Source organism: Oncorhynchus kisutch, linkage group LG24, assembly GCF_002021735.2.
Source record: "Oncorhynchus kisutch isolate 150728-3 linkage group LG24, Okis_V2, whole genome shotgun sequence".
Lineage (NCBI taxonomy): Eukaryota > Metazoa > Chordata > Actinopteri > Salmoniformes > Salmonidae > Oncorhynchus > Oncorhynchus kisutch.
This window is the reverse complement of record NC_034197.2, coordinates 22,948,486-22,967,072: the sequence shown is the minus strand read 5'-3', so window position 1 is coordinate 22,967,072 and position 18,587 is coordinate 22,948,486. Positions and strand designations below refer to the sequence as shown.

Sequence of the window (18,587 nt, the reverse complement as noted above, 5' to 3'; positions counted from 1 at the left end):
GCTGTGCTTTATCTTAGCCAGGTCACAGTTGTAAATGAGAACTTGTTCTCAACTGGACTACCTGGTTAAATAAAGGTGTTCTCAACTGGACTACCTGGTTAAATAAAGGTGTTCTCAACTGGACTACCTGGTTAAATAAAGGTGTTCTCAACTGGCCTACCTGGTTAAATAAAGGTGTTCTCAACTAGCCTACCTGGTTAAATAAAGGTGTTCTCAACTGGCCTACCTGGTTAAATAAAGGTGTTCTCAACTAGCCTACCTGGTTAAATAAAGGTGTTCTCAACTAGCCTACCTGGTTAAATAAAGGTGTTCTCAACTAGCCTACCTGGTTAAATAAAGGTGTTCTCAACTAGCCTACCTGGTTAAATAAAGGTGTTCTCAACTGGCCTCCCTGGTTAAATAAAGGTGAAATAAAACATAAATAAATATTAGGCACACGCAGTCTGTGTATACACAGTTACATGAACCAGTTGTACAGACAGACATACTGGATGCGACAAACAAACACATGCACACACGTACATAGGAATGCACGCACGCACGCACACGCACGCACAAACACACAAACAGACAAACACACACGCTAGCATACAGACAGTATGTATGGTGGGCTTGTAGTTGTGGTGTGGTACACAAAGAAGCGTATAACTATTCTCACATTCCTCTCGTTCCTGCTGCTTCAGGTGGCCTCGATGAGATCAGTCTGGTGGGAATCTAATCTTACCTCCCACACACACACCACTGCACACACACGCTGCCGCATAGCCCAGGGCATAACACACAGCAGAGGAGTTTGGGTACACCATGCTGTGGAGACTGCTGGCTGTCTCTCTGTCTCTATCTCTCTCTCTCTCTGTCTGAACAATCATCTCTCTCAAATCCCCATTTTGGGAGTCTCTTTCCTCTACATTTCTTTGTCTTTCACTTTCACTTTCACCTCACTCAATCACTCACTCACTCACTCACTCACTCACTCACTCACTCACTCACTCACTCACTCACTCACTCACTCACTCACTCACTCACTCACTCACTCACTCTCTCACTCTCTCACTCACTCACTCACTCACTCTCTCTCTCTCTCTCTCTCTCTCTCTCTCTCTGTGTCTCTACTTTTCTTTCCAGAGGGCTCTAACAGTGTCAGTTCCTCTAAACAAAGGGATCTGTTCTCCTGGAGGGTAGATACCCTTGTCTGGCCCGCACCCCTCAGGCTCCAGCCCCTATCCTTCTCAGCCTTATCCCAAAAAACGACCGCTTCTCCTCAACTCCTCACCCCTCCTCTTCATTCCTCCTTCTCACTCCTCTTCCCTCATCAGAGTTGGGCTATCTAGGGACTAGGATGTGGGTTCTGTCTTGCATACCCCCTGGCTACACTCACACACATAGGAACTTCCTCTAAATCCCTGAAATCTATGAACCCAAAACAAACTACTCAAGACCTTTTTAAGCCTCTGCTTCGGGACCTGGGTGTTCATACCTCAACTATGTGGTCTAATAGTCATTGTGTCCTGGTCCAAACCCATGGTATGACAGTCCTGAATAACAACATAATAACAACATTGCAGTGAATTCTGTTGATGGGATTCTGACCAATTACACCTTTTACATGTTTCTCCCACTGGCCACACATTGGTTGAATAAACAATGTTTCCACGTCGTTTCAATGAAATTATGTTGAACCAACGTGGAATAGACATTGACTTGATGTCTGTGCCCAGTGGGCTATAATTAAACCCATAAAAATGCCACTAAACTCTGATACTCTAAGACTTTCGCTTACCATGTCTCTCATAAGCTTTCAATCCAAGACTACTGTTGGAACCACTTTATTCTGACTGTAGGATTAGAAACGAATGTATTCAGTAAATGTTGATGGTTGAGTACTCAACACTGTCAACGATCCCTTTCACCTGTACAAACAGAGATGACCTGCCAGGATAGTGGCTTTTGTCAAAGCTGACACAAGTTTTTCTCAAATATTCCTGTTGAAGTTCCGGCATAGATAACAACCTGACTCAGACTGTGTCCACTCCTCCACCATGAGGGACCCGGACACACACCAGGCGCTCATGGGATTCGTAGTGTTTCTGGCTGACGGAGCATGGTGTAAACTAAACACCGGCGGCATTCTTGGGCTGATGATCTTTGGTGATCTTTTCAGCTGCAATATGTCCCAGGGCAGGTTGTTGTGTGGGGATGTTTATGGTCATCCTCCCACTCACTGTCCTGGCTGAGACGTGTTGGGTTGGACAGAAAGGGGTGTGTGTCATAGTGTGTGTGTGTGTGTGTGTGTGTGTGTGTGTGTGTGTGTGTGTGTGTGTGTGTGTGTGTGTGTGTGTGTGTGTGTGTGTGTGTGTGTGTGTGTGTGTGTGTGTGTGTGTGTGTGTGCGCGCGCGCGCGTGCGTGCGTGTGTGTGTGTGTGTGCGTGTGTGTGTCATAATGTGTGTAGTTGACTCAGTTTAACCCCAGAGAGAAGGAAGGAGGGGGTGAAGTAAGGCTCAGGTTGTTTATTCTACTGTCTGCTTGTCTTTACAAAGAGAGATGTGATAAGGGACCGGTCCTGTCTCTCTGTCTCACTCTCAGCGAGGCCAGCTACTGATCACATCACTTACAGATACACCATGGCCTATATAACCACCCATGACAGAGTGCACACATAAACATAGACACACACATGCACACACACACTAATCACCCCATAACACACATGAAAAACAGAAGATGAAAAGGCAGAAGAACAGTACCAGACTCTTAAATCCTCTCTAACAGAGACTAAGAGACTTCAGAGCAGTTGCCTGGGCGACCAGGGCTGAAGTACTACAGAGGCAGAGCGGGGTAAATGGACAAGGCTGCTGGTCACCGTGGTAACAGTGTGGAATACCACAAGCCAGGGTGGGGTGGAGTGGAGTTATGCTGGCTGCATGATCAAACACAGGGCCTTCTGTTGGCCAAGCATAGAATCTTCACTTCCATAGCTGTTTCAGCACCAGTACAGTCTGTACAACATTCACTCCCTCCCCCACTGCGGTCTTATTGAGATTGAATACTATTGAAGACATATGGTATGTCTGTTGTACTTTAGGATGATTACCTGTATGTTTGACTTGTTGTATTCATGGTTATGGTCGGTAATCTTATGGTCATGTGTGTGGTCACTGGTAAGTAAGAGTGAGGTAAAGTTGATAGTTGATACTCACGTAGTTGATCAAAGTGAGTCTGTATCCCGTCGGATCCAGGGATGGAGCAGACTATACGTGCCTTCTGGAAGGTGCTCCACTTGTTCACCAGACTCCTCTGACCCCCGATGTCATTCTGTACAGATTAGAACAGATGTCACGATCGACCTAGACAGCAACTATGATAGAAAAAATATAAACAAACACACATACCTGCAACACACACACACACACACGTCAATACCAGCAGACACAACACAGGCACGTAGAGATCTTACCTTGCAGACACGTGCCACTCGGGAGTACAGCACCTTCCCAGCAGCCCCCTCTGCCTCCTGAGCCCGCTCAGTGAAGAACACGTACACCTTGTCATCCTCTGGGTTATCAGTCTCCGCCATCGAGGCCACCTTCACAAACTGGGCATCTGACAGAGAGAGAGAGAGAGGAAGAGAGAGAGAGAGAGTGAGAGAGAGAGGGAGAGAGAGTGGGGAGAGAAAGTTTGCAAATTAGACAGAAGGAAAGAGGGAGAGAGAGAAACAAAACAACAGATCAAACTAGAATGCTATTTGTCCCTAAACAGAGAGTACACAGTGGCAGAATACCTGACCATTGTGCCTGACCTAAACTTAAGGAAAGCTATGACTGTACAGACTTAGTGAGCATAGCCTTGGTATTGAGAAAGGCCGCCATAGGCAGACCTGGCACTCAAGAATAGACAGGCTATATGCTCATGTAACGGATGTGAAACGAGGACGGTCTAAAGTTATACTGCCCACAAAATGAGGTGGAAACTGAGCTGCACTTCCTAACTTCCTGCCAAATGTATGACCATATTAGATAAACATATTTTCCTCAGATTACACAGATCCACAAATAATTAGAAAAATCAAACCGAGTTTGATAAACACCCATATCTACTGGGTGAAATACCACAGTGTGCCGTCACAGCAGCAAGATTTGTGACCTGTTGCCACAAGAAAAGGTCAACCAGTGAAGAATGCATATTTATGTTTGATTTATTTTCCCTTGTGTACTTTAACCATTTGCACATCGTTACAACACTGTATATAGACATAATATGATATTTGAAATGTCTTTATTCTTTTGGAACTTCTGTGAGTGTAATGTTTACTGTTAATTTTTATTGTTTATTTCACTTTTGTTTGTTATCTTCACTTGCTTTGTCAATGTTAACATATGTTTCCCATACCAATAAAGACCTTCAATGGAATTGAATTGAGAGAAAGCGATAGAGAGAAGGGAGAGTTTACAAATGAGAGAGAAAGATCGAAAGGGAGATGAAAGAGAAAAAAAACAAATGACAGAGAATGAAAGGAAAATGTGGCGATGAGTAAGAGTGAAAGAGAGAATGAAGAGAAATGATTCAGTTGTTATTGTTTGATCAAGCCTATAGAGAGGTCCCTACAGAATCCTAGAACGCTGAGACCAAGTTCCTTACCCTGAAGCCAGGTGGAGTCGTACTGCTCGGTGCGGATCACATGACGACTGCCCAGGTTGCGGAAGAAGGCCGAGTCTCGACTCATGAAGTCGGAAGAGATCCCAGCGTACAGCTCGCCATCTGTACATGAATACAGACGAACACATTATCCACCATACTATATAGGCCTACCCTATGGAACAGCACATATATACACACATTATCATCAACATCCACCTACAAGGACAGCAAACAGGTTATTTTATTAGTGTGCACTTACTCACACACAAGACATATTCTCACACGTACTGTCATGGTCTTACCAATAATGGCTGTGGCTGTTTTCTGGTGTGGATCGTATGGACACTTTCCCTTCCCACATTCAGTCTCTCCAAATGACAGAGTTTGTCGCTCCGACTGCCAAATAAATAGAATTTAATAAACACATTATACACAGCATGTACATGCACGCACGCACACACACACACACACACACACACACACACACACACACACACACACACACACACACACACACACACACACACACACACACACACACACACACACACACACACAATCACACTGCCACATGACTAATGTACTGTACACCTGTGAAACTTTCCCAGACTTGTATAGATTAATGAGGTAGTAATGGCTGTAAATATTTGGGTGAACATTTTGTAAAATGCAATGCGAGGGAGGCAGCGCCGCCGGCCACTCACAGCACAGCCTCCTCTCGTGTTCCTGAGCCCCTTTAAAGGGTTTAGTACCTTCTCTCAGAAACACAGACACCTTTAATGGGTTTAGTACCTTCTCTCAGAAACACAGACACCTTTAATGGGTTTAGTACCTTCTCTCAGAAACACAGACACCAACACACTGGGGACCAGAGTAAGGTGGGAAAATAGTGTGTGAAAGAAGACAGCGAGAAAGAGGAAGAGGGAGGGAGTTTAGCTAAGCATTGTTAAGACATGTGGTAAACACACAGAGACAGATAGGACAGGCTGGTATCAGGGTATAGGGGTACACAGTACAGTACACATAGGTATACCTACAGATAGCGCAGCTATAGGGGTAGACAGCTAGACCTATAGTCAGATAAAACACACGGATATAGGATTTATTGCTATAGGACAGATGTAGAGGGACAGAGAGAGAAAGCTTGAGATAGGCATCAATAGAGTGTGTTTCTCAAACCACTCCGGGTACGCGTGTGTGTGTGTGTGTGTGTGTGTGTGTGTGTGTGTGTGTGTGTGTGTGTGTGTGTGTGTGTGTGTGTGCGTGTGTGTGTGTGTGTGTGTGTGTGTGTGTGTGTGTGTGTGTGTGTGTGTGTGTGTGTGTGTGTGTGTGTGTGTGTGTGTGTGTGTCTGTGTGAGCGCACGAGCGTGTGATTTTACCTGGAGGAAGACATTGGTGGGGATGAAGGCACAGCGAGGGTTGAAGGCTCCCGTTCCACACACATATAAGTGGGTCTGGTTGTAGGGCTGTAGCACCCGCAGGAAGTTAGCACACTCCAACTGTAGGGGAGACTAGAAGTTAGCACGGTGTGTGTGTATGTGTGTGTGTGTGTGTGTGTGTGTGTGTGTGTGTGTGTGTGTGTGTGTGTGTGTGTGTGTGTGTGTGTGTGTGTGTGTGTGTGTGTGTGTGTGTGTGTGTGTGTGTGTGTGTGCGTGCGTGCGTGCGTGTGTGCGTGCGTGTGTGTGTACACCATAACCACTCACCTCCCGGTCCTTTCCAGCCATCAAACACTCTTGGACCCGGTCTGGACTTGCTGGCCAGTAGAGCTGAAAGAGGAAGTGCCAGTATAAATGTCATGCTACCATGATTAGCCGGTATGATGCCACCTTAGATGACTAACCTCCATAGCATGTTCACTGAGTTAGTCATTTAGGGGCCGTAGCAGAGATCATGTGATAAGATAAAGATGTTTTCATTATCAGTGAATACCAGAGGGAGGAGTAGAATCAGAGACCACCATGTTTCTCACTGTGAAAAACAACCTTATATAAATCAACCATCTGTGACAAATAACATTTCTTGGATGGGAGTTTTATACATTGGCAGCTGAAAATATGCTTCTATGCTCCGTCACATGGACAAAGACATGGAAATGCATAGAAACTACACTAATCCCTGTGCAACATGCAATTCAATTAGTAATATACCAAAAAGGAACTGGGGGTTTGAATGTGGTAGGGAAAAAATTGAAAAAATCTAATTAAAGGAGGATATGATTGGTAGGCGACATGGACAAATAGAATGTTGGAGAGAGTGATCACACACACACAGTTCTTCTGTCAGTGTGAGTGATGTGGGCTGGTGGTGAGGGACTCAGGCAATAGGAATGCCTCAGGGGTTGGTTGATCAGAGGATAGCTTTATTAGAGGGCTCATGGCTCCAGTCAAGCTCCTGCCAGGCAGAAATGGGAACAGGGCTGAATGAAACCTTCACTTATATGAGAGCCTTCCTGTATAAATGTGTGTCTATGTGTATTAGAATGAGAGTCTGAGAGGAAGTGGAAAAGGAGAGAAATTAGGATATGACTGGTAGTGGACATGGTTACATACAGTAGAGAGGTGGACAGAGTGTGTGTGTGGATCTGTGGGTATTAGAATGAGTGTTGGTCTGAAAGAGAGTGGTTGGTTGAGAGACACAGGGGGCTTGATGGAAAGAGGAAGGGACCCTGGACAGCTGGAGATGGCTTCACCATCCATATTCTCATTACCATCAAATTGGGCTTAATTATCCCTTACATTGCATTAGCCATACACACTGGACAACACACCCTGACTGTGACAGTCATCCAACCCCTTCTCTCACAAGGTTTTCTGAGTTATGGTTTTCCTTAGTTTTCCTTACTGGTGAGTGTAGCTGTACTGTATGAATGAATGTGTTAATGTGATTATATTGAATCTATTACCCTTTTCACACTATCATGCAGACCAGAGCCATACTGTGGTTTGGATAATCGCTTTTCACATTGTCTTTTTCAATAAGTTCCAACAACTATGGTTGATGTGTCACTAGGCCAGCTCAGTGCAGCTTGGTTAGGTAGGCTCGGTTGGGCTCTGTAGTGTGAAAAGCCCCTATGTGAAAGAAGCCTATAGAGAGCCAGGCAGTCTGACCATGTGTGGGTTCTGTGTAATGTCGTCCAGGCTTGTGGACAGCAGGTTGTCCTTCATGGCCACGTAGAGCCGGCGGCCATCTTCGTCTGGCAGCAGAGAGTGCATGTCCCCCGCCGCCAGGGGCAGGGACAGGAGACGGCCATTCTGGACCAGCTCTGAAAGAGAGAGAGAGAGATAAATCCAGAGATGAATACAACAATCAGAAGCACAGTACTGAGGATGTCCTAATATGGACACGGTACAGCAGAGAGACATGAGGGTACAGTCACAATATGGTACAAAATCTAATATTACAGTTATACGGCATCTGTAATCTAATGACGAATACAACTTGACAACATGGACAAACAATTTATTGACAGTTTACAATATACAGATAGAAAGGCAGAGAGATCTAAAACACATAGTCACACACCAGCTATAATATCTCAGATCATACACCAAAGACCAGCTAATGAATGGTACTAGGCTGCATCCATCAATCATATGAGTTGTAGTACTCTGTGGCTAGGACCTTGCATAAGTCCAACTCCATTCCACAAACATGGAACATAATATAATATGACACAGCACAAACCCTGTCCCACAGTGTCTATCACACATTCATCAATTCATTTCTCAAGCACTCTTATCGGGCAAAGTCAAAGTCCAAGTCCGTCAGAGAAAAGTAACTAGTACATCTCCAGACAGATAAGACGATAGTGGGTGATTACAACAGGGATACAATGACAGCTATGATAGAGGCTCTACAAGATAGATCCGATAGCTGGATAGCTAAGAGTAGCGATTAGCAGAGAATGACAATCGCCACTTCTATCAGTCTACTCTTATTGTGAAACCACACATCTCCCACACAAACTGATCTACACTAACATACAGCAGATGTCTATAAGCTTTGAGATCACATAGGAAGGAATTTTGAGGATGGATTCGTTTACATTCGTCTAACTGTCCTCACACATAGAAGTATCTGTTACCCTTTAGGAAAGCTTAGCTCGCATATGTGTTTGATAGAAGATAGAAGGAGGGTTTGGAGAAGATGGAGACTTAATGACAGACATTGTCTGGTGGTAAAACTGGAACAGTGAGATTAGACTGATGCCATTGTGATGAAACTGACAGACTGAGAAATGAGACATGACGAGTGTGGAAGAAACGACACAGCGATGAGAAGAGGATAAATCGATGGGGAGAAGGCATGAAAGAGAAAAAATTATCAAATGGAGAGTTAATTTGGAGCAGACGGCCTGTTATTGAGGGAAAATACAAAAATAAAATAAAGTGCCATTTGGAGTTCATTGAATCAGTTTCATTTTTTGGGCGAAAGAGTTAGCAAAGATTTATTTTAAAGATATCGGGAGGACTGAGAGTAAGATTGACAAACTGGCACACACACACTCTTGGTTGTTAGCAAACTTGCTGAGTGACACGTCCTAAATATCACCATCAAATTCCTTGATAAGAGTATAACCATCTTATTTGCCAGTTTGTGGCCCACCTGTTAGCTTGTACGATTCTTGCCATTCTTCATCAACGAGCTGTTGCCTACCACAGCACCGCCGCTGACTGGCTGGGTTTTCTAACAGTAACTGAATGCCTCCATGCCTGTCTGCCTGCTTTATATAGCAAGCCACGACTGTGACTCGCTGTCTGTAGGAGAAAACCATTTTCGTGAACAGTGTGGTGTTCCTAATAAACTGGTCATTGAGTGTATACTGTACACTGAGTGTACAAAGCGTTAAGAACTCCTTCCAGACTCAATTCGTTAGGGCATGGACTCGCGTTCCACAGGCATGCTGGCCCATGTTGTTGCCTATGCTTCCAACAGTTGTGTCAAGTTGGCTGGATGTCCTTTGGGTGGTAAACCATTCTTGATACACACTGGAAACTGCTGAGCATGAAAAACCCAGCAACTTTGCAGTTCTTGACACAAACCAGTGCCCCTGACACCAACTACCATATCCCGTTCAAAGGCACTTCAATCTTTTGTCTTGCCCATTCACCCTTTGAATGGTACACAAACACAATCCATGTCTCAACTGTCTCAAGGCTTAAACATATGCTCTCCTTCATCTACACGGATTGAAATGGATTTAACAAGTGACATCAATTTGGGATCATAGCTTTCACCTGGATTCACCTGGTCAATCTGTCATGGAAAGTGTTTTGTATGTTTTGTACACTCAGTGAATGTATATACTGCATACTTATACACACACACTGGACTATAGAACCAATGGCCAGGGCACCCATCATTCTGAGTATATGATGAATACTTCTTATTCAGGGTGACAGAAAACACATTCCTGCCTCTTCCAAGCACAAATCCCCCTTATAGAAACTGACATGTAATCTCCACACCAACACACATCACACATACACTCACACACACAGACACACACAGACACGCACATTCTTACTGCCACTCTCCTGACTTACTCCCAACACACCAGCTGCACCCACCCACCCCACTGGGCCGATCCTTCCTCTGGGGCATTTGCCTTGACAGCAATGACCGTGTCGACCCAGTGGGGGTTCCAGACCTGGCAGTGTTTCACTGACTGACCTCCGCAGCTAACACCAAAACTCAGCACATCTACTGGAGTAAGTCCATTATCTTCATGCACTAGTGTGCTAACTTCTCAACTGTTAATGTAAGGTACATTGTTAAATTCAGTCGGCTTAGTTAAAAATCCCCCAAAACCTAGTAAAAGTCCGAGATCACAAACAGAAGGTTTTTTTCTTCTAAATGTGTCTAAACTCAGAACAGCCATGTACAGTATTTTCAGTCCGGTTAGACTCAACATGTTTGTAAAGACAGCAGAGTAGAGGTCTTCTCAGGTCCAACATTTTGGACCTGGACCCGAAAGGACTGGAGGACAATCACACCCGAACCCAAATGGACCCGATGACAACCAGGCCTAGATCCGGACCTGACTCCCAAGAGAGTCAGCCAAGTTGTCACGACTTCCTCCGAAGTCGGTCCCGCTCCTTGTTCGGGAGGCGTTTGGCGGTCGACGTCACCAACCTTCCATTTGTTTTGTCTTTGTCTTACATACCTGATTTCACTCACCCAATTACTTGTTTATTATTTAACCCTTTGTTCCCCATTTTTGTTTGTGAGTGATTGTTCGTTGTACATCGGTCCGTTATTGTGGGCTTGCTGTATTGCTTTGTATTTTGTATATTTTGAGTAAAGTACGTTGATTACTCATATCTGCTGTCCTGCGCCTGACTCTCTACATAGCTACACACAGGACCATTACACAAGTTGCTCTTCTGATGAAGAAATATCTCTTTATATGTTGGCTAGGCCTTCTATAAGTCAAAAAATGCACCTTATTAGCATTAAATAAATATGCTATAAGCTATGCAGAGCCGTGGTAGGTCGGGTCTTGGGCATTCGGGTTCGATCTGTGAAGACCTCTACTGCAGAGTGCAGACATCCTCAGACAAGCTGAAGGAGACAGCAAGGTCCTTAAGACCTTGACCCTTGACCACCAGTCAGTTGTTCCTTGACCCTGTCAATCTAAATCAAGGAAAACGTTTGACAAATTTTCACAGCCCATTCACCCCATCCTCTCCGCCCCCATGCCATCATGCTACAATCCTCACACTTCCCCTGATATCTGTGGCATTTCTGGGGCGAGTCTCTGTATACCCTTCACCCTCTCTTCCTCTTGTCCTGTGTGAATGTGGATGCCGTGAGTTAGCTTGGCACCAGGAGGACGTGAGTGACCGTGAGTTAGCACGGCACCAGGAGGACGGGAGTGACCGTGAGTTAGCTTGGCACCAGGAGGACGTGAGTGACCGTGAGTTAGCATGGCACCAGGACGACGGGAGTGACCGTGAGTTAGCTTGGCACCAGGAGGACGGGAGTGACCCTGAGTTAGCTTGGCACCAGGAGGACGGGAGTGACCGTGAGTTAGCATGGCACCAGGAGGACGGGAGTGACCGTAAGTTAGCTTGGCACCAGGAGGACGGGAGTGACCGTGAGTTAGCATGGCACCAGGAGGACCCAAGCCAGTTGACATTAGAGAACCTCAGTCATGGGAGCCACTGATGGGCGTATATGTGATTAGGGCAAATGTATGGCGTGTGACACAGCTAAGAACATTCCTGCATCAGGAGACACAGACACGCACACAACAAGCGCACACACACACAGACAAGCGCAATTACAGACACACACAGAGACAAAGGTGAAAACACACACACTGTGGTTGGAGTCCTTTTTTGGACAGCTGGCTCTTTTCCTCAGACTGGTACTGAGGGACAGTTCTACATTTACTGGGGTGGGCTGGTCCAATATAGGTGAGTGTTGACAAACTTTTTTTTTGCTTTGGGGAGGGTTGTGTGTTTTTTATTGTGCACAGAGAAGGGTAGTGTGTTTTTTCCTTGATTTACATTCTCTATTTTGCTGATTTGACTATATAATGTATCCCATATAGCCAAATTTCCTCATCTACTTGCATGCGCCTCCTCTATCAAGGTGTTTTGGTACTTCCCTTATGTACTACACCTTTGTATTTAAAAAAATATTTTATTTATTTATAATTTTTTTAGGGGTGGATCAGCTTAAAGAATATTGGTTCCATCAATGTAATTGTCTGCATCATTTCCAATCCCCCATATATTTTTGGGGTAAAAATATATATCCATACATGCATGCATACATATACACATATATCCATACACTTACCTATATAGACATACATACTTTTTTAAAGAATATACCTTTATTATTATTCCCCGCAAACCCTACCGCCGATCCCCCAATTGGAGTAAACTTATTTATACAATTTATACATCTTACATCTTACGTACTACACTTTACCAGACAACTGTCTATCCTGTCATCTATTCATAGTGACAATAGTGGTAGGTGGATTGTTTGTCCAGATCTGCAATAGACTATAGTAATCATACCACACATAAAATCATACGAATCTGCACCAATTTTCAATATAAGTTCACAAGATAGAGGAATAGCTGTCAGGCCGGATTCAAAACATAGAATTTTCCAATTTAAATTATTATATAACATTCTTGCAACCAATAGAAGGTTGCATATATGGGGGATACAACCATCCCAGCTCTGCAGATTTTGCTGTGAAGAGACAGAATCATTAGATAATTTGTTTTGATACTGTCCATATGTAGCTTGTTTTTGGTTACAGGTTCAGGAATGGCTGAAGAGTGCTGGGTGATTTGAAAGGTCATAGTCAATCAATCAATAACATATGTGGGAACTCCTTCAAGACTGTTGGAAAAGCATTCCTCATGAAGCTGGTTGAAAGAATGCCAAGAGTGTGCAAAGCTGTCATCAAGGCAAGCAGTGGCTACTTTGAAGAATCTCAAATCTCAAATCTATCTTGATTTGTTTAACACTTTTTTTTGGTTACTACATGATTTCATATGTGTTATTTCATAGTTTTATTCTACAATGTAGGACATAGTAAAAATTAAGAAAAACCCTTGAAACCCTTGTATGTCCAAACTTTTGACTGGTACTGTAAATATTCAGACCCTTTACTCAGTACTTTGTTGAAGCACCTTTGGCAGCGATTTCAGCCTTGAGTCTTCTTGGGTATGACGCTACAAGTTTGGCACACCTGTATTTGGGGAGGATTCTATTTCATAGTTTTGATGTCTTCACTATTATTCTACAATGTAGAAAATAGTAAAAATAAAGAAAAACCCTTAAACCCAAACTTTGGACTGGTACTGTATATATTTACAAAATTACATTGATGGAAGCAACACTCTATCTGCAATATGGTATAGCTGATCCAGTGCCATTTAAGATGGAGGACTATTATTTTTTAATGAGCATGGACTTATTTCTATTACAGCACATTGGATGACTGTCATTCAAATTCCATTCACCCAGTTCAATGTAACAGCGATAGGTTTAGGCTACTACATGATACTCAAATGTTCCTTATACCCATCATGAGGTTGCTACACCCTAGCCTATGAATGAAAGATTACAACGTAGGTGCACACAGGTCGAAAAGGTTGAGGTGACAGTGACATATTCAATACCACCTTGCACACTTTTGCCTGCATCTAGACGATCTAGCGTGTAATAATTAGTCCAGCAGTTGCCAATTCTTGCAAAAGCCCTGTAATTTGAGTGTTTCATTCCATTTGGATCAGTTGTGGATCGACTCTGAACAGATTATAGAAGGGCACAGTAGCAGGCCAGTCTGGCTGTATTTTTACTTCTGATACTGAAGCGCATTCTGCTGCCGATCATCATTCTCCCAAGTCGTCCACATAGATGACATGCTTTACTTGATTGTGGTGTTGAAAACGCAAACCATGATTACAAGCGCTCTAAGGAATCGGTATACAGCTATGCATTTCTTATTGGTTGTGTGTGGTGCATTGGCACAGAGACCTGGACAATTCCTGGCATATATTTTATATAATTAGAAATACAGTATAGCATCAAAATGTTGAAAATCTGATTTCCCCTAGCCGATCGTTGTCTGCAGCCGGCTCTGATCGTAGTGTAATGACACAGGTAGGGAGAGTGAGCTCATCCGTTGGGGTCTGTGAACACTCAACCTTCTGCACTGTGCCACAAAACCATGCTGAAGTGTTAAAGTCAATATCTACGTTTATAAACACAGGGTTACTACAATTATTGGTATTTATGCTATTTATTTTTATGACTCCCCCCTCCCCCACCCCTGTGCGTAAGTGAGAAAGTGTGTGTGTGTGTCTGTCTGTCTGTGTGTTTGTGTGACTGAGTTAGGCTGTCTGTGTCTCTACATGGGGAGCCCCTTAGCTGAGTTGTCTGGCTCACAGTTCCCAGGAGGAAGACTTAGTTCGGTGCGCCACTAGAGAGATGAGGAAACCGGGGCACATTTCCTGTGGAAATGGGGTTATCACTTCACCAATTACTGTGCAATTAGAAAGGCAGGACTGGAGATGTCTGGGAAACGGACAAACACACACTCCCCGACATCTGGATTCTTTCACAACTCAACCAGGCACAAGTGGACACCTTGCCCTTTCACCTTTCTGAATACATAGATATAAATCATAATCAGATTGCCTGAGTCCTTGTCTGAGTATTATCGCACACCTTTAGTTCAAGGCTGCAAAACCACTGTCTGCCGTTGTCAAGGGTGCTACCAAGGAAGAGGGGTACTAATTCTCCCCTCAGGTGAAAGGAGAATGTGTCATCATCTAGATGATGAAATGACTCTCAGTCTATGTCAGTATGTTGTGTGCGAATCAATCTAAATTATAATGAACGTTCAAACATCTGCCTCTCCAATCACTGTACCGGGTAATAATACACCATCACAGGTCACAAGAGCAGCAGGTGAACTGTAAAGGAAACCAGACACGGCAAGCATCATCAAACCCCAACTCTATTATAACCCGCTTGTGTGCGGTTTTCACATGGCTTAACCGCAGAGATTGCTTCATTAGCCTTTTGTATGTGCCGCTATACATTTCACTGAATCTGCAGCAGTAAAATGCCCCTTTTGTGTGTGGGGGGCACAAACCCAGTCTCCAGCTGTCATTTATCATTTGGGAAATCAGGTCCAGAGACTACAAGCGACTGGGATAATTGAGTCATTATAAGTGGGGTGGCAGGCAGTCTAACTCCAGTGTCGGCTGGCTGGCTGATGTGAAGTTTGACTGAATAACTGGGATAATTTAGTCATTAAGGCTAGGAGGGTTGGAGAGAGAGGGACCAGGCAGCCAAGCTGATGGGGTAATCAGCCATGGTGGGGTTAAAAACCAGCTCCATCACATGTGGTCTTCTAGGATCTGATCTGGAATCAGGCGCCCCTGACCCGTGAAGAGCAGAGGAAAAGGCAGTCAGGCTATCAGACGTACATCGGAGGTAGGGAGGGAAATGACCAGCACATGGTACTCCCTCTGAGAGTCACTGTCTGTGTGTCGGTGTCTGCATCGGATTGAAACACGCATGCATTTACGCCCAGACAAAGACGCACAGATGCACACATTCACACACCCACACATTTCTGACACCCAGCAATTCCTTTATCACACACACTCTTTCTCCCTCTAACGCACAGGACCACAGTACCACCTTGAAACACCTTGTATTAAGCACAATTCACATCTGGCAGTACACATCATCAAAAGCAGCCAGATGAAGCACTGAAATACAGCAGATCAAAAATGCAGAAAATAAAACCTCTCTCTGTGTTGAGCCACTTTAGCTCTGACTAAACTAAATTAATGAGAAAATTCCCACCTGAGAGTATTTTGAAATACTAGCTTTCCTCCCTGCATAATTTCCTTTTGTACTTTCTAGGCCATGTCCTTTTCAGCCTTGAATCTGTTTCTTATTTGTACTTCACAGAGTCTGTGTGATGTCTGGGTGTGTTTAAATGGTGTGAGTACAGACCATTACGATTAGACTATCACTCCCAACTGGGGTTTATTATTGTTGCATTATCAGATATGAGTAGATGGAGCAGCTCAAATATCAATCAGTACTCACTGAGCACAGACCAAAAATATGTTAGAAGACAGATGAATATACAATCATACACATTCTTTAAAGCTAAAATTAGCACTCTCAACGACACACATCATCTTTACACAAAATCGCACTTTGTCAATCATACACACAAATCTTCACACAAAACTGCCATACTCTTCCAAACATAGCTGATCCTTTATTATGTAATGGTATGAGGGAAGCAGTTATAGGGACATAGAAGGAACTAGTGAGACACAGTGAGTGGAGAGCTATACAAAAATACAGCACGTGAGGCACACTAACAAAGAGACAGCAGGGTGTGAATGGGAGAGAGAGGGGTTCTGTCTTACCTGAGTGGGTGAACTGTAGGCGAGGCTGGGAGGCTCTCCATGCCCCCGTCAGACTGCTCCCCAGGTGGGCTAGGAGGACCAGGGTCACGAACCGCCACATGGTCTCTCACTCACACACACTCAAAGTCCTGAGCACAACACACACTTCACGAGGAAGGCAAGTGCAGGAAACACAATCACGAGTAATATGTGTGTGGGCTCGGAAAGATACCTAGATAAATCTAGTCCAACAAAACACACTACTCCCACTTGGCTTCAGCTAAACAGCTACTGATCAGATGTGTCTCCTCTCATCTCTTCGCTTCGTGTAACTTGTCTTATGCGTCTCTCACTCTGTTGTCTCTTTTCTGTTATGTCTGGGTTTCTCCCCCTGTTGAGTTTTGATTCCTCTCCCACTGTACTCTTCTCCTCTCCTCTGATCTCTCTCTCTCTCTCTCTGTCAGTGAGTCCTCCTCTCCTCCGTATAGGCAAAGAGGAGGCGGGGGAAGAGTTCCCAAATTACATACACAAACACACACACTCCTTCTCTCTTTTTCACTGCTGCAGGAAAACCTACTTTAAATGGGAATAAGACAACTGCTATGTGGTGTGCCTTTCATCTTATTTCTCTCCCTCTCGCTCTCACTATACCGTCTCTTGCTTTCTTGTCACTTTCACTCCGCTGCATCAAACAGTCCTTTTGTTGGCCTTTGATGTATAGCATTTACTTTTTACTTTTAAGTATGATAAAACGACTTTTTCTACCACTTTACTTAAGTACATTTAAAACCAGATACTTTTAGACTTTTACTCAATTAGTATTTTGCTGGGTGACTTTAATATTCTATTAAGCTATCTTTACTTTTACTGAAGTATGACAACTGAGTAGTTTTCCCACCACTGAGTATTAGTAGAAGTAGTAGTAGAAGTAGTAGTAGGAGTAGTAGTAGTAGTAGTAGTATCAATCAATCAAATGTATTTATGAAGCCCTTTGTACATCAGCCGATGTCACACAGTGCTATACAGAAACCCAGCCTAAAACCCCAAACAGCAAGTAATGTAGATGTAGAAGCAGATGGAGAAGTAGTAATAGTAGTAGTAGCAGTAGTTGTAGTAATACAGTAGTACAGTAGTTGTATTAGTACAGCTGTACCGTAGTAGTAGTAGCTAGTTGTAGCATCGTGATGGTTGATAAAGCATGTAAAACTCAGAATTACAGAAACAGAGTGAGATCAGGACAAAAGCCCTGAACCAGGAGAGACTGAGGAGGGAGACAGTTGTGATGACCGAGGGAGAGACCTACCTGGCCATGAAACAGCAGGATGATAGATTGAGGGAGTTGGACAGACTCAGACAGCTGGAGACTCTTACCAACCTGGACAAGACCAGACTTGTATTTAATAGCTATAATTGTTTAGATATGTCCCTGTCTATGATTTATGATGTGTTTTAATGTATGCACAGATCTGCACACAAAAATTCCCCATGGGATAATAAAGTAATTGACTTATCTTATCTGATTTTAGGGAGAAGAAGATGAAAGAGGAGGAGAGAATAGTTGGAGAGGAAAGGTGACAGAGGTGGGAGAAAACCTTGGAAGAGATGTATTTGGAGAAGGCACAGAATGAGAACAAGAAGAAGGAGCCTGCTGTGCCTGTGCACGTGCCTAGGCTCATTGTCTACAAGCCGAGGCCCCAGGTCGAGCTCACACCTGACTGTTGGCTCCAGACCCAGAAAGACCCAACTCTCGAATCCAGCCAAGATCCAGAGCACAATCAAGCTCCAGACGCCACGATGGCTGCTGCCGAGACCCAATGTGAGGTACTGGACATTGAGTTTGATGCGCGAAAATGTGTAGACGTAGATGTGGTCTACAGGGGACGGATCATTCCCCTTGAAGAGATCCAAGAGGCCAAGCAGCGGCTCCTCCGGGAGGCTAAGGACGCTGAACACCAGGCCAAGGCTGAGACCTACAAAACCTAATGCAGGAACTACATTGACCAGATGAAGAGGAACCCAAAGCCCTTCCTAGTG

The 18,587-nt window shown here is 44.1% G+C and overlaps 1 protein-coding gene across 2 annotated transcripts in view; it reads right to left on the bottom strand.

Annotated features, from left to right (window-relative positions):
- LOC109868939 (semaphorin-3ab-like) overlaps nucleotides 1-17,060 on the bottom strand; it is a 32,062-nt gene extending 15,002 nt beyond the window's left edge. Inside the window, exons 1-8 of one of the 2 annotated variants that reach the window (XM_031804330.1) lie at nucleotides 16,575-17,060; nucleotides 7,743-7,897; nucleotides 6,339-6,401; nucleotides 6,015-6,134; nucleotides 4,938-5,031; nucleotides 4,636-4,755; nucleotides 3,455-3,600; nucleotides 3,198-3,312 (exon numbers count right to left, since the gene is read on the bottom strand). In XM_031804330.1, the coding sequence (XP_031660190.1) occupies nucleotides 3,198-3,312; nucleotides 3,455-3,600; nucleotides 4,636-4,755; nucleotides 4,938-5,031; nucleotides 6,015-6,134; nucleotides 6,339-6,401; nucleotides 7,743-7,897; nucleotides 16,575-16,674 (913 nt within the window). In that variant the 5' untranslated portion in view covers nucleotides 16,675-17,060. The remainder of the gene's footprint in view (nucleotides 1-3,197; nucleotides 3,313-3,454; nucleotides 3,601-4,635; nucleotides 4,756-4,937; nucleotides 5,032-6,014; nucleotides 6,135-6,338; nucleotides 6,402-7,742; nucleotides 7,898-16,574) is intronic. The other variant, XM_031804329.1, reaches the window with a different exon arrangement.
- Between the last annotated feature and the right edge of the window lie 1,527 nt (nucleotides 17,061-18,587).